Source organism: Python bivittatus, unplaced genomic scaffold (genome assembly GCF_059951505.1).
Source record: "Python bivittatus isolate LINGU-HERP-01145 unplaced genomic scaffold, Pbiv_v1 ctg000840_np1212, whole genome shotgun sequence".
Classification (NCBI taxonomy): domain Eukaryota; kingdom Metazoa; phylum Chordata; class Lepidosauria; order Squamata; family Pythonidae; genus Python; species Python bivittatus.
Window position 1 is genome coordinate 144,239 of NW_028277113.1, and position 14,604 is coordinate 158,842.

Consider the following 14,604-nt stretch of genomic DNA (forward strand, 5'->3'; position numbering starts at 1 on the left):
ATTTTATCCACACAGAATCCCTGCTTAGACTTTACCCTTGCTTTATTAGAACATGAGGAGGCTTCTGCTCACATGAACAGAAACTCCTTCCAGATCTTCTCTTTGAACATGTCTGCATCAGGAGCTATGCAGGGAGGACAAGGACAAGTGACTATGCTGGCAGGGGGGCTGCAGTGATGTCGTTTGTTCAATAGGACGAATACGTCAACCAGTTAAAAAGAAAACATACTCTCCGTTTATGTCAACAGAAAAGAAATCCTTGGGTGTAAAGTAGCACCTTTTACTGCCACTTGGAGTAATTTAATATACAGTAAAGGAATGTTCCTTTCCTGTGCTGTCTACAGCCAACCCCATTTTAGATATTCTGCCAGGGTATCTTTGCTTCTAGACAGTTCCACCCACTATTCCATGGGTATAGCTTGAACTTGCCAAACTGAATGGTCTCTTCACTGGTGGAATTCAAGGTAGGACTGTGTCCTTAATTACAAATGTATCTTCATCACAGAACAAGATAGATAGCTAAGAAAATGTTGTGCTAAGGGAAAATGAAAAATTTTACCAATAGGAGTTTTCATTTTTAGTTTTGCTTTGAGGAAAGTATTGATACATCTTTCAAGAGATTATGGATTTAGCAAGAGGATTATGGTGACGTAAGAGAAACAGCATATAAATGTTTGTAAGCAGTACCTGTTTGCTAATGGCAGCTTCTAGCTCTGGATAGCCTGCCTTGTCAAGCTGTATACTTGGGAAAAGATCTTCTATCAAACTCAAAAATAAGGGTTCATCTTCATCTATCTAGCAATAAAAAGTAATAGGAAAATTACTGTTTTCTATCATGTAATATTTACATGCGAGTACCTAATCATAAATTCCCAATTTTATAATATGCAGAAGAACCACAATTCACCAATTTAAATACATTTCTACTGCCTGGCTGGTAAATAATGCACATTTTGCAGGCTCAGGTCAGAGAAAGGACAGTGCAAATAAAACTGAAACACTATCAAGGCAGGAATAGTTAAAAAAAACAACAACTGAAAATGATAGAATGTATAAGGCCCCAGAAGTTTGTGAAAACTAATCTCAGTCCATCTATAATACCTGAAAAAATGTTTTCAGAAAGAGTGCAACGTGCATAGTGAAAGGTAACTGGTCCAGACCCATCATCTTTCACTGAGGCAGGTATGCTGTGTGTGAAAAATTATGTTTCAGAAACTATTTGGAGCTCAGGAAGAAGGGAAAAAAACCTTGACAAACAAGATGGCCTACAGAAAATGAGGATCAGAGGACACTAAATGATGCCAAAAGAAGCGCTTTAACAAAACCAGAGAAAATGCTAGCTCTCCATCGAAACAGGGATTTAAATCACAGCGTTTGAAGCAACAGAAGATAAGCAGTAATCTGCTATGTGTTACATTCCAAGCACAAAGACAAAGGAATTGTCTTGAAAAGAAAATTTGCAACATATATTATTCTAACTGATTTCTCCACTCAACTCTCAACATATGAAAAATTGTTCATTCGTTCACCCATTTTGGAAGTTCAGTTTATTGTTCTGCGGTATTGTAACTCTCAGGGCAGCTAACAAAAGTAAGCACAGAAACAATATACCTACAGATTACTAAAACAATGGTGAATACAGCCACAACGTAAAATTACAAACTAGAAAGATCTTTATCTAATATAGTGCGTACATGACAGAAACAGAGTGTGAGAGATCAAGGCTATCAGGAGGGCGGGGCTGCATTCCAGGAGGAGAACAAGAGACAATATAGTCCTCAGGGGGAGCATGGGAAGCGAAAGAAGTTCAGGATAGCCACTCCCTAGAATCTCCCAAGGTATATCCATTCGTTGCTGTAGTATAGATTTAGTTTGGCAAGATTGTGTCTATAAGGTCTAAGCAAATAAAGGAACTATACTCGACCAGACTGTTTCACCATTGTTCTTGGGCTGGGCCTGACACAGAGAAAGCATGTGGGAATGAACCTTAATGAACCCCAGTTATGGAGCATTCCATAGTTGAGCTACTCAATAATGCAAGCATTTTCCTTAGTATCAAGGGAACTGGGTGTGGACTCCTCAAATCCTATGTTCTCCATCACTTTTGGAAAATACTGTACAGTTTTTTCAAACCAATGTAAACTTTATTTCCTTGTACTACTTTTCTTTCCTCTCCTACAAACTCAAATAGGCTTTGCTAGTTATGCCTATTACTTTGGAGTTTGGTAAAAGAGAAAACTCCTTCTGCACTCCATGGGACCTCATGAAGTTAGTTATTCCTGTAATTATCATTATCATAACTGGTGTTTGGAGCTCCATGTGAAAGATTTTGTATTTGTTTATCCAAAATGGAAGTCTCAAGAGAACCTCCCATCATGATTACAACCATTGCTTTAACTCAGGAGTCAGCAACCTACAGCACACAGGCCAAATCCAACCCACCACCTGAAATTGTCTGGCCAGTAGTCCCAAAAAGAAGTATCATATCCATCTGGCCCATGGTGGTCCTAAAAAAGAATTCAGGTTTGTAATTCTATCTCAAGTCTGATATAGAACTGTACTATTTTAATAAATTGTAATGATTTGGACAATGTTATAGGCCTGTAAATAAATATACATGTGTTTATAGTGTACTTTGGTTACTGAGATCTCTTTTTCCTACCTCTATAACCGTTTCTTTCCCCAATCACAAGAGGCAACCCAAGACTCTTTGGTGCATACCCTCTTTGGCTGCACCTCCCTTTCTTTCCCCTAAGAAAGAAATGCATCTCTGGTTTGCCCTGAAGAGTCCTCCTAAGTGCCAGCATATTCACCTGATAGAGAGGGAAAGAGCAGCCCACCATCTCCTCACAGACATGGCTCCTGGTTCCTGTGCAGAAGTCATCTGCCAACCTCTGCTCTAACTGATAGTTCTAAGAACTTCCTTTCCCTAATCCTATAGGCAGCCTGGGCATGTTCTTTCTCTATTTCTCCTCTTCCTCTATCCTATACTGGTGCTTTTTTCTTTCTCTACATCAGTATCATACTCTATTTCCATCCAGTCATGGAGAATCAGGTGGCATACAAGTTTAATACATCATCATCATCATCATCATCATCATCATCACCACCACCACCTCTGCTTAGTTTGGAACCTAGGCTTAAAAGTCTATGGTTTAGCATACTTGTCTCTTCTCCCCTTGTTACTCTAATGGTCCAAACAGACTTCAGTTTTGCCCACAAATTTCTGATACCTAACTTAATATATAGATGGCTGAGTCAGCAGCTAACCTAAAAGAAGGCAAAAGAGCACACCGAATCAGTGTCTGAGTGCCAACCAAGGAATAGCATCCAAATAAACCCCAAGTGGGCAAATATCTGAATTCATGTTTACCAATTTAGAAAGATTCATATCTCTTAAAACACGCATTACAATAGTGGATTCAGTGTCATCTGGGTTTGATCTTTTGGCTGCTCCCAAGGTCCGTAGTACTGACAATATATTTCTCAGACCAAAGTCATAATGCACCTACAAATAAGACAAAAGGTTCTAGATAAAGCAACCAAAATTAAAGCAAGGATGCAAACAGACATTCTGGGTTCCAACATCTGTTGGCTTAGAGATAAGTACATTACTCAGTTGAAAAGCTCTTACTGAAAATGGTAGAATGATTTCTAATCAGCTCAGAGTTCCCAATTATAACAGTAAATCCTCTTGCCCATAATGTGATGTAATGCAAACATGTGATAGAACAAAATATATTCTCCAGGACTAGCAACAGTAATATGTAGAACAGATGTGGAGAAACATAGTATGCATTTCTAGTACTGCTGAAAAAAAGATTGTTGATTGAAATAGGATTGTTGATTAAACAGGAGTCCAGTATTGCTCTTTGTGTCTAGTACTGCCCTTACTTGGTTACCTATATATAGTGATTTAAAAAGCGTTTGTACACATTGGACCATCTTAATGCTGAAACACTAGGAACCTCTGCAGACTTACTTTGGTTCAGGATAATAGACTGAGAGAAAGACATAAAATTCATCCTCTGTGGAAAACCAGTTTTATCACACTAGTTTCAACTATCTGGGAAAGCAAATGATCTGTTCTATCCTTCTAATGAAAATTTTACCAAAAAAGAAAAGGTAAAGGAAAACACGTCTCTCATTCTTTTTAAAAAGTCTGATAAAATATATCTGTGCTGCAACCCAAAACATTAAAAATAGAAATGAAGCATTCCTTTAAAAAAAAAAAAAGGAATTACTTCTCCAGAGAAAAATACTCATTCTTTGAGTGCTTAATTTTGCTGTGATGCATTTATTCAAAAGCATCGACTAGTATTGGAAGGAAAGAGGACAACCAGCAGCAAGGTGGATGGACTCAATTACAGTGGCAATGGATGCAACGTTGGACAACCTGAAGGGCCAGGTTGGAGAGAGATCTTCCTGGAGAAAACCTGTCAGTGTGGTCACTAAGAGTTGACACTAATTTGATGGTACATAATCAATCATAGACCAATACCGTTTCTGCCCTTTCTCAGTTAACAAAACATTTATTACATATTGTTTGGTATATTAAAATAAATGCATTTCTTTGAAAAAATATTGTCCAGCAGAAAAGGGTCTTTCCCCCATTTTTTTCCTTCTGCTTTGATGCACCTTGCATAAAAGTCATATTTAAACTTAAATCTCAAAGGAATGTTTCCCTTTCTAGGAATGAATATCTAGTTTTTGATTATTTTAGATCTTTAAAACTCCTATGTATCAATGCCCTGCCACACTCCAATAATACTAAAAAAAAAAATTCAGTATTTGATAAGCTATTCCTTGCCCTCCAAAAAGATCCTGATTCTTCAGGTTATTTTGTAACACTGTCATTCCTAAGAACATCATCTCTATAGCTGCCGGCATCTATAGCACTAAGTTCTAGTTAAATGCTTGTTCTTTGGTTTATTTGCAGAACAGAATTGTTCATAAAAGGTCATCTCTCCTACCTGCTTAGACAGTTGCTCTTCACAGAGTTTATACAGAGTAAAGAACTTCCTTGCAAGCACAATGTTATCAATGAAGCCACAACTAGCCAGTTTGACACGGATGATGATCTGGCGATCAGGAACCATCATTGCCACTGAGCGGAAGTTGATTTTCAAGTTTTCAGGTAACTCCTGACGACCAGCATACCCAGGATTCTGATTTAATAGAGTATTATCAACTGAATTAGACTTCAGATCAGACACAATCCTCAGAATTTTTTTACAGGTTCTATTTCCTAAACAAAGCTATCACATATATTTGTACTGGCATTCAATATTGTCTTCCTTGGTGGAAATTCTAAAAGAGCTGTCAGCCCCAATTCGAAGCACAAATTATCATGCTTTGGACGCATTATCTGTAGACCTAGCCCTATGAAGAAGTCTACAATGCTCAGAAAAGTGGAAGGAAAGAGAGAAAGTGGATGACCAGAAGCAAGGTGAAAGGACTCAATTATGGCAGCAGTGGTTGCACTTCTGGAAAACTGGAAGGACCAGGCTGGGGACAGATTCTCCTGGGCACTAAGAATCAACATCAATTTGATGGCACATAATTAAACAGTGATGAGGCAAGCTTAGTGCGTGGCTTGGCTTTACTTATAGGATGGCTTGAATAAGCTGCAGAAGAGGTTTATTCCCTTTAATCTGCCCTTTAACCCCTAAAGGGGTCTTCAACAAGGCAAAGTTGATGTGATAGCTTTGATAGTTTCCTGCTGTGTATACTTACATATTGAGAAAGATCATACTATGAATATTCATTGGCTGATGGTTAATAGGTCCAGGAAAAATGTATTTCTGGCTTTCTAGCTAATACCTGTGAGTTTTGCTCAGACTGGAAATATTTTTGGGATTTAAATTGTTGCCATTTTTCTAACTTCATATATCACAAATGGTTAAACATTTTGTTTTTAGACTGAGACCACAATTCAGAGGGCTTGTGAAGTTAGTCTTCCACACACCATCAAAGAACCCTCCTTAACGAAACTTCAAGGTTAGACTAGCTTCCACTTGACCACTGTCACAATAGCTTCATCCTCTAGGTACAAAAACCACCAACAGCATTTAATGCAGCCTCTGCATGGGCTCTACCACACATCCAGATCCCCAAGCCTGGGGACAGAACCATCATCTTTAAGACCTTGCAAAAAGCCAGTAGGATCAGGTCCATAACTGGATACATGACTGGACAGTAAACATATTAACTTATGTAATTAAAAAATTAATACATTATGTATGCAATCAAATTAACTTTTTGCTTTGGTCGTTACTTTTGGAGTGTGGCCTTCAGCATGCCCTTAAGTGACCAAATGCAGCCTTTTACCTGGGAAAAACCTGTGCTCCTCTGCTCTACTGATAAAAGTGGGAATACCCAAATGGTCCATAACACCGGCCATCTTTATGCCATTTCCCCCAGTTTGTCCCATTAGGCAGGCTGGTCTTTTCTGCCAGCAGGCCATAAACCATTTAGTTCCAGATTTATCAATGCCAAGTCACATTTGAAATCTATTTCTGCATACTTATAATTCATTTTCTCTGTGCCCTTTCACGGTCCCACTGAAGGCCCTTCATTCTACAATTCTGAATGCAACATCTTGAGCCAAGTAACCACATTTCCAGTGTAAAAGAGAGATACAGTCGTCTGAAAAAGAAAGTACACCCTCTTTGAGTTCTATGGGTTTACATATCAGGACATAATAAAAATCATCTGGTCCTTATCAGTTCTCAAAAGTAGGTAAATACAACAACACATGACATATTATACCATGTCATCATTTATTTTACAAAAAGAAAGCCAACATGGAAAAGCCACGTGTGAAAAACTACACCCTTAGTTTTACTAAGTACACCCTTAGTACATCCATAGGTATGAAGAGGCTAAGTAGCAGCTAGGTGCTGCTAATCAAACGCCATTGATCAAATGATCACCAGCAAGTGTGACTACCTCTATAAAAGCCAAAGCTTTAGGAGTTTGCTGGTCTCGAGCATTGAGGTGTGTGTTAACACAATGCCAAAGAGTAAAGACATCAGCAATGATCTTAGAGAAGCAATTGTTCCTGTCCATCAATCTGGGAAGGGTTATAAGGCCATTTCCAAACAATTTAAAGTCCATCATTCTACAGTGAGGAAGATGATTCACAAGTGGAAAACATTCAAGACAGTTGCCAATCTTCCCAGGAGTGGACGTCCCAGCAAATTCACCCCAAGGTCAGACCATGCAATGCTCAGAGAAATTGCAAATAATCCAAAAGTTACATCTCGGACTCTACAGGCCTCAGTTAGCATGTTAAATGTTAAAGTTCATGACAGTACAATTAGAAAAAGACTGAACAAGTATGATTTGTTTGGAAGGGTTGCCAGGAGAAAGCCTCTTCTCTCTAAAAAGAACATGGCAGCATGGCTTAGGTTTGCAAAGTTGCATCTGAACAAATCACAAGACTTCTGGAACTCTGTCCTTTGGACAGACGAGACCAAAGTGGAGATGTTTAGCCATAATGCACAACGCCACGTTTGATGAAAACCAAACACAGCATATCAGCACAAACATCTCATACCAACCGTCAAGCACGGTGGTGGAGGGCTAATGATTTGGACTTGTTCTGCAGCCACAGGACCTGGGCATCTTGCAGTCATTGAGTCGACCGTGAACTCCTCTGTATACCAAAGTATTCTAGAGTCAAATGTGACGCCATGTCTGACAGCTAAAGCTTGGCTGACATTGGGTCATGCAACAGGACAATGATCCCAGGCACATCAGCATATCTACAACAGAATGGCTGAAAAAGAAAAGAATCAAGGTGTTGCAATGGCCCAGTCAAAGTCCAGACTCCGACCCGATTGAAATGCTGTGGCAGGACCTCAAGAGAGCTATGCATAAACAAATGCCCACAAACCTCAATGAACTGAAGCAATATTGGAAAGAAGACTGGGCCAAAATTCCTCCACAACGATGTGAGAGACTGATAAAGTCATACAGAAAACGATTACTTCAATTTATTGCTGCTAAAGGTGGTTCTACAAGCTATTGAATCATAAGGTGTACTTAGTTTTTCACATATGGCTTCTCCATTTTGGCTTTCTTTTTGTAAAATAAATGATGACATGCTAAGGACCAGATGATTTTTATTATGTCCTGATACGTAAAATCATAGAACTCAAAGAGGGTGTACTTTCTTTTTCACACGACTGTAGCTTAGCTTTCTCTTTCACTATGAGCTATTTTAATTAATGTATTTTCCATGAATACATTGAAAAATGAATCAAGCATCATCATGTGTCAATCTCCTCCTGCAGGAACAACTGAAGAACGTCTAATACCCAAGCAACTCTGAACCATTCAAATGCCTTCAAAAATAAATACTGCTCTCTGGAAAATGTGCTAGCAGCTTGAAATCTGGATCTCATGGCTTGCAGGATATTTTCTGGATCTGCACCCTGAATATAGAAGACCATATAACCCAAAAGGTAAAAAATGCTTTTCTCTTGACCAGAATCAGAGCTTTTGTGTTTCTGGAGTTCAGAGAAGGTCAGAGCTGGAACTTCCAGAAAAGTCTTAACTTTGTCCCATATTTCACATGTGATATTGCTAAACCAATATATGTAATTCGCTACTGTACTTGGGGTGCTCACCATTGTCAAAAAAAGGCCAAATTCAGGATTCATTTCTACATTATCACCATCGGTAAAAATGAAATTCTTCTTGCGCTCTTTCTTACAGGTCAAAACAATTGCAATTTGCTGTGCAGCAACGGACAGTACTGGTAAATCAATGCGGTTAAATTCGTCAAAGCAGCCCCAGGATCCAGACTGAGCAAGACCTTAAATCAGAGAAAAAGTTGATATTAAAAAGAGTTAGCCCTGCACTCATTTTGTATAATTAGATATCAAATCACAATGTTTTTGTGAGTAATTAGAAAAAAACTTAAAACAAATTCAGAGAAGGTTTGAGCTGAATGTCTGATAGACGTGCTTGAAATGTTGGTACTTCCATCAGATAAAAGGACTAAAATCAAGATGCCTGAAAGAGGCAAATGACTTGTCATGTTGGGCAAGCTGCTGAACTAGATAGCATTTGGTCCCTTTTCCCTATATAGCCTTCCATTTTTAACTTTGCTTTTACTCATTCTTCTGCCTTATTGTTTAATATGAACCAGGGGCCTGCATGGACATATGAGAAGATAATTAGCAATGATTAATCTGAGATGGATGCAACTAAACACAATGAACACATTTGATAATAAGCATATCCTTGTTGTCACATCTGTGACTGTTGATTTTAAATACATGCAGTTTGGAAAGAAAATATTGTGAGAAATGTCGTTCTCTCCCTTCCCAGCATTTCCATGCCAGCCTAGAATCAACATACTCTCATTTTCATATCTAAAAGTTAACATATACTGTTCATCCATTATTGCAACAATACCGAATTTTACAGAAATATCACTTTCCATAATAAACAACGTCCTGACCTTTGAAGATTCTTCCCAGTCCTCGAAAATCCATCTGGTCAGAACAGTTGAAGACCACAACGTATTTTCCAAGGCACCTTCCCATGTCTTTTGTTGTTTCTGTTTTGCCAGTCCCTGCAGGTCCTGCTGGTGCTCCTCCCATGCTCATCCCTAATGCTTGAGCCAAAGTAATGTAACACCTACAAAGAAATAAGCCATTGGGGAGACTTAAAGGTACTAAAATGCAAGGAAAAGTGACATGGGTAGGTAGTGCAAAAGAGAAAGCTATTTCATGGTATCCTCTCTTACTAGATGTTTGAATGCCCATTTTAGTCAGTTACAGGCTATATCTGTTGCCAGGTATATTCAATACAGTCTGGTTGGCCTCTCCTGTTAGCGTTTCTCAGAATCAGTTTTGACAGAGCCTTTTTGTACACTGTATTCTGTAAATCCAACTATATTTTGCATCAATTGAGTTGGGGTAGATACATCACATAATGAGGTAGGGATGTTGCATGTTGCCCTCAGGGACAGAAAAAAAAATTCCCCAAGGTAAAATTCAATAGGCTGCATAATATAATTGTATATATTGTATTCCTATAGAGAACCACAGAGATGGCCTTGAGAGAAATGTTCAGAAACTGTTACAAAAACAAAAAGGGCAGAAGCATTCCTTGAGCCCTGGGAAAGGAGTCAGTATTAGAAGAGACTCAGGCTGGCTCCTCCCTGATTCACTGGGGCCTAAGAAGGGAGGGAGGAAAAACACAATTGAACTTATAAGATTCTGCTAATGTAGCCTATGTCAATAAATCTTACTTTTAATCTTCTTGTAGGGTCTGTTTCCTGATTTGGACAAGCCTCGAGTCAAATGAAGCTCTTTTATCTTCCACTGAATGTTTATTACAAAGTCATGAGAAGTTCTCCACAATCAGCACTAGAAAATGACACTGCATAGTGTCAGCATATCTTTTTTCAACCTGTAAAAAGTCATGTATTTCTCACCTGTCTGTGAGAGGTGTGATGACAAGTCGGTCTGTACAGCCCAAAAATTCATTTTGATATATGAAGGCCACATCTGTGATATTAACCATCATCTTATCTGCGTCATCTTTGAAATAAAACCTGCATTGTTTCAGCCACTCAAAATCTGTAGGACTCTTGATATGCATACGACACTGGAAACAAGGGATTGTGCTATCATACATCAATATCAGGGTAAGTACTGACTCTACAGACATGCATTCTGTTTATTGCTTGGAAGCGGCTTTGTTGTAACACCAGAATGGAATGGGAGTACAAAACTGATACTGAGTTAAATAATTTCTGAGACCTACACCCCAGCACATACAGTAAATATATGGTACAATCTCTATTTCTGACCCTACCCCAAAATGGGCTTTGACCATTGCTGGTGTTTTCTTCAGCTGTGAACATGCCTTGAAGAAACTGAATAATCAAGTGATTAACTTGATTTACAATGCATTAAAGTTGAGTAATGGATATTACTTTATGATTAAGAGCAAATATAACATGACTGGATTTTGAACGTTAATGATGAATACTTAGAAAATAGTCATGAACTGCTATCTTCCTCTGGTCTCAGTCACTTTCCTTTTGGGGTTCATCTATAAGACTTAAGTAGACCTCAGTCACAAAACTATGTCCCCTTTTCTACAAGCACTGAGTAGGTAAAAAGAAGAGTAATGTGGACTCATTGCATAGGGAAATCCCTGAAATTATTATTTCCAAGAGAAAAAAGAATTGCATTAGTAGCTGCCATCAAGCTTAACCAGAAGTATATTAGATTATAACATCAAAGAAACTTTATGAACGTTAACCGGCTCAGTAACATTTGGCCCAAAATGACTGACTGCATTGATTACATTTATACATCACAGATACATCTCATTCAAAAGAACTCAGCCTTTCACTAGCAGTTATTTAAATAAGATTTATTTTTACCAGATCATCAAATATGTCTCTTTGGTGCACATGAATTGTGATCAGTGTCTCATATTTAATGCGTTCCACAGAACTCAGATCCTTGGTAGTCATATCTATCAGGGTATTCAAGAGTTCTAAGAAAAACTGATTTGTTCTCTGCATCACTTTTTTGTCATATTTTGCACTGGTCAAAGCTTCTTCAGCTTCTCGTGTCCAGATCATTTGAATACCCAGCAAGCCAACCTTAAAAAATAATTTGTATTAGTTTTTATAGTGTTAATTATTAAGCTTTCCAAATCCTTTTTTACTCAGCCAACCAATAGAGTCATTATACTTTAAGAATTAATTGTATCAATGGGTTTGTATACACTCATGAAAACTGAAACTAGGTTGAAGAACCTTCTCCCATCCCAACCCCCTACTTTGCCCATTCACACATCAGAAGATAGAAAAGATGTGGCTTTATCCCCAGTATCTGCACAAGCCTTAATTGATGTAGCCAAAGGAACTTGGAGTATAAGATGATGTAGGGTTTTGCAGCAATGCTCCATCATGAGAATGGCTCAAATATGGGCCACCCTAGACTGTACTGAGAACCAAATGGTACTTCCTCAGAAGAAGCAGAGTAGGCAACAAAGAGCAATGCAAATGAACTATTTCAGGGAGAATGCCCACTATCAACTGATAATGAGACTTTATAAGCAGCACTCTCCCCTTTCTGTCTCCAGGATTAGAAGAAGTACCCAAAAAGCAGATCTGAAATGAGAGCAATTGCTATAAGTGATGTTGAAGGGAATAGGTGCAAGGTGCAGAAAACCCTCCTTACCAAATGCTCTGCTTCCCAAGCTAACCTGGACCCCAAGGACTGCTTTTCTCTATCCAGTGTTTATGGTTTCCTTCTTCAACAAGAAAAGACATCCTTTTACAACATGTGGAAGGAGCAGAACTCTCTCTGTTCTTGATTAGTTTCCCCAGATCTTAATTTCAGTTTTTATTTGTTTTTTGTTTGTTTTTTGAAGGCTGACATAATTGCAAGCAACATTTTTAATTTCATCTGGTGGAAGGCTTATAATTTAATGTAGGCATTTTTTGACACCTTAGAAACCCTCAAAGGTATACCCCTTACTTTTTCCAGACTAGAAACTAATACTATTTCATAAGAACTCCAACCCCAAGTTAAGAGCTACAGATGAACCACATTAGTGAATTACATACCTATTCCTTCTGAAGCTCTACTAAATTGAATAACATCTCCTATATACCAACTGCGGTATTTACTGGAAATAATTCATGGTAAAAGTATTTCTATCTGTATTAACATGTACCAATTTGTAGCAAACACAACCCTTGGAAATCTAGAATCATATTGAGAAGAAGGAAGGAGATAACTCACCTGGGCAGGGAAGGTAGTAAGAAACTCAGTTAATTGGAAATCTGCTTCCTGAATATTTGCAGCTGCTTGTCGAATCACAAGGTGCAGAGAGGACTGGGACTCCTTTAAAAGTGAATTGAGCCAAACTTCTACATTACCTTCTGCCATAACAGGCTTTTCTAATTCAATTGTCTCACCTTCCCGAGAGGAAATGGAAAGAATTCTGTCATATACCTGTGAATCATACATACTGCATGAAAATTTCATAGTAGTTGTTCAATTTTCATGTTTTTTATTTAGGTTGTAAATTTGATATGAGGACTACCAGTGTATTTGTGTGTGCTCTTTGTTGGAACTAATAGCACCTTTGGGGACGGAAGGGGGATTTAAATTAGGGACACAAAATAAAAGGAAAAGGTTTACTTTCCCCTCCCCCCCTCCACACCATTTATCTAATATTTGAAACAACTAATTCTATATAATATATACAGCACACAAAATTCTATCACAGATCTCCCATGAACCCTACAAAAAATCCTCTACCAAGTCAGACATTTAGTCCCTCAAGTCATGTATTAATATTTATACTCTCTAATCTGACTGACATTCACTCATCAAAGAGGCAGGCAAATATCTTTTCAAGGACCTGAGATCCTTTTAGCTGGCAATACTACAAATTAAATTTGTGATTTCATGCACCACTAGACAATGACTCCACTGCAGATAGGATAATACTGCTCTGTTTTTATGTTGCATGAATCTAGCAAACAAAAATATCTAACGGATAACAAAAAACAGGGAATGGATGAAGCCAAGCAGATTAGGATATAATTCTCATCAGGCCCAATCAGCCTGTCTAATATTCTGTGATTTGGGATGATGTAGCCCTAAACATCTGGGAGTTATCAGGTTACCTACCTCCAGGTAAGACTCTAAACTCAACAATGAGCTGAAAAATAAAGATGTGATGGATAGATTGTGAACTATGTGAATAGGTTCCCTGAATATTGAGGAACCTTTGTGTTCTTGGGTTCTCGGAGGTTACACCAAGGTTCAAGAGAGACTGGTAGACCTCCAGCAAAGATTACTCCCCTTAGAAGGCCAATATTACAATCACACAAACCTTATCATGGAATTTTACAGTTTTGATGTTGTCAAAAACATTTAGCAAGTGAGCCTGTATTGTGTGAGAGTCTGAAGCTTGGCCCAGGATCTCCAGGAGAGCAGGGTCTGACACAAAGAAGAAGCGAGGAAATGAGAGTCTCTTTTTCTCCAAGTAACTGAAACAGAAATATGGTCACATATGTATATTTGAAAAACTGAGTTTGTCATAATCTTTCAATGATCAGACCTCCTCAGCTCCTCTCTAGAGAAAACATCATTACCGATAGAATCAGAGTCTCACCTTGCAGTTGGCATTTTAAATGCTTTGATCATGTCACTGCCAGCCATTAATTCATATACTGCATGAACTAATGAAGCTCGCTTCACTCAGACATATTTAAACTAAATGTTAAGCAAGCCAAAAATATGCACAGCAATGGCTTGAATAAGTAGTAAGTACGATGAAAGTGGTGATTAATTCCTGTAACTATTTCTGCCCTCTCTTAACTGTATCCATTCCAGCATCCACATGACTATATACACTCCAGCAAAGAAAACACAGACTTTTTTTAGACCATAGATTAACATTCTGTGCAGATACTCAAAAACTCTCTTATCCTTCACCATTCCTATATTAGTATGGACATGAGTAGATCAAGTGCTTCCCAATTGTTGTAAATTTAGGGAGCTCTGATAAATTTAAACTAAACTAATCTTAATTAAACTCAGA

The 14,604-nt window shown here is 38.2% G+C and overlaps 1 protein-coding gene across 1 annotated transcript in view; it reads right to left on the reverse strand.

The window, feature by feature from the left end:
- DNAH5 (dynein axonemal heavy chain 5) overlaps positions 1–14,604 on the reverse strand; it is a 150,827-nt gene that overhangs the window by 79,132 nt on the left and 57,091 nt on the right. The window contains exons 32-40 of the mRNA XM_088130559.1: positions 13,894–14,050; positions 12,792–13,004; positions 11,417–11,641; positions 10,457–10,629; positions 9,476–9,654; positions 8,637–8,824; positions 4,974–5,168; positions 3,374–3,508; positions 688–795 (exon numbers count right to left, since the gene is read on the reverse strand). Of these exons, the coding sequence (XP_087986685.1) occupies positions 688–795; positions 3,374–3,508; positions 4,974–5,168; positions 8,637–8,824; positions 9,476–9,654; positions 10,457–10,629; positions 11,417–11,641; positions 12,792–13,004; positions 13,894–14,050 (1,573 nt within the window). The remainder of the gene's footprint in view (positions 1–687; positions 796–3,373; positions 3,509–4,973; positions 5,169–8,636; positions 8,825–9,475; positions 9,655–10,456; positions 10,630–11,416; positions 11,642–12,791; positions 13,005–13,893; positions 14,051–14,604) is intronic.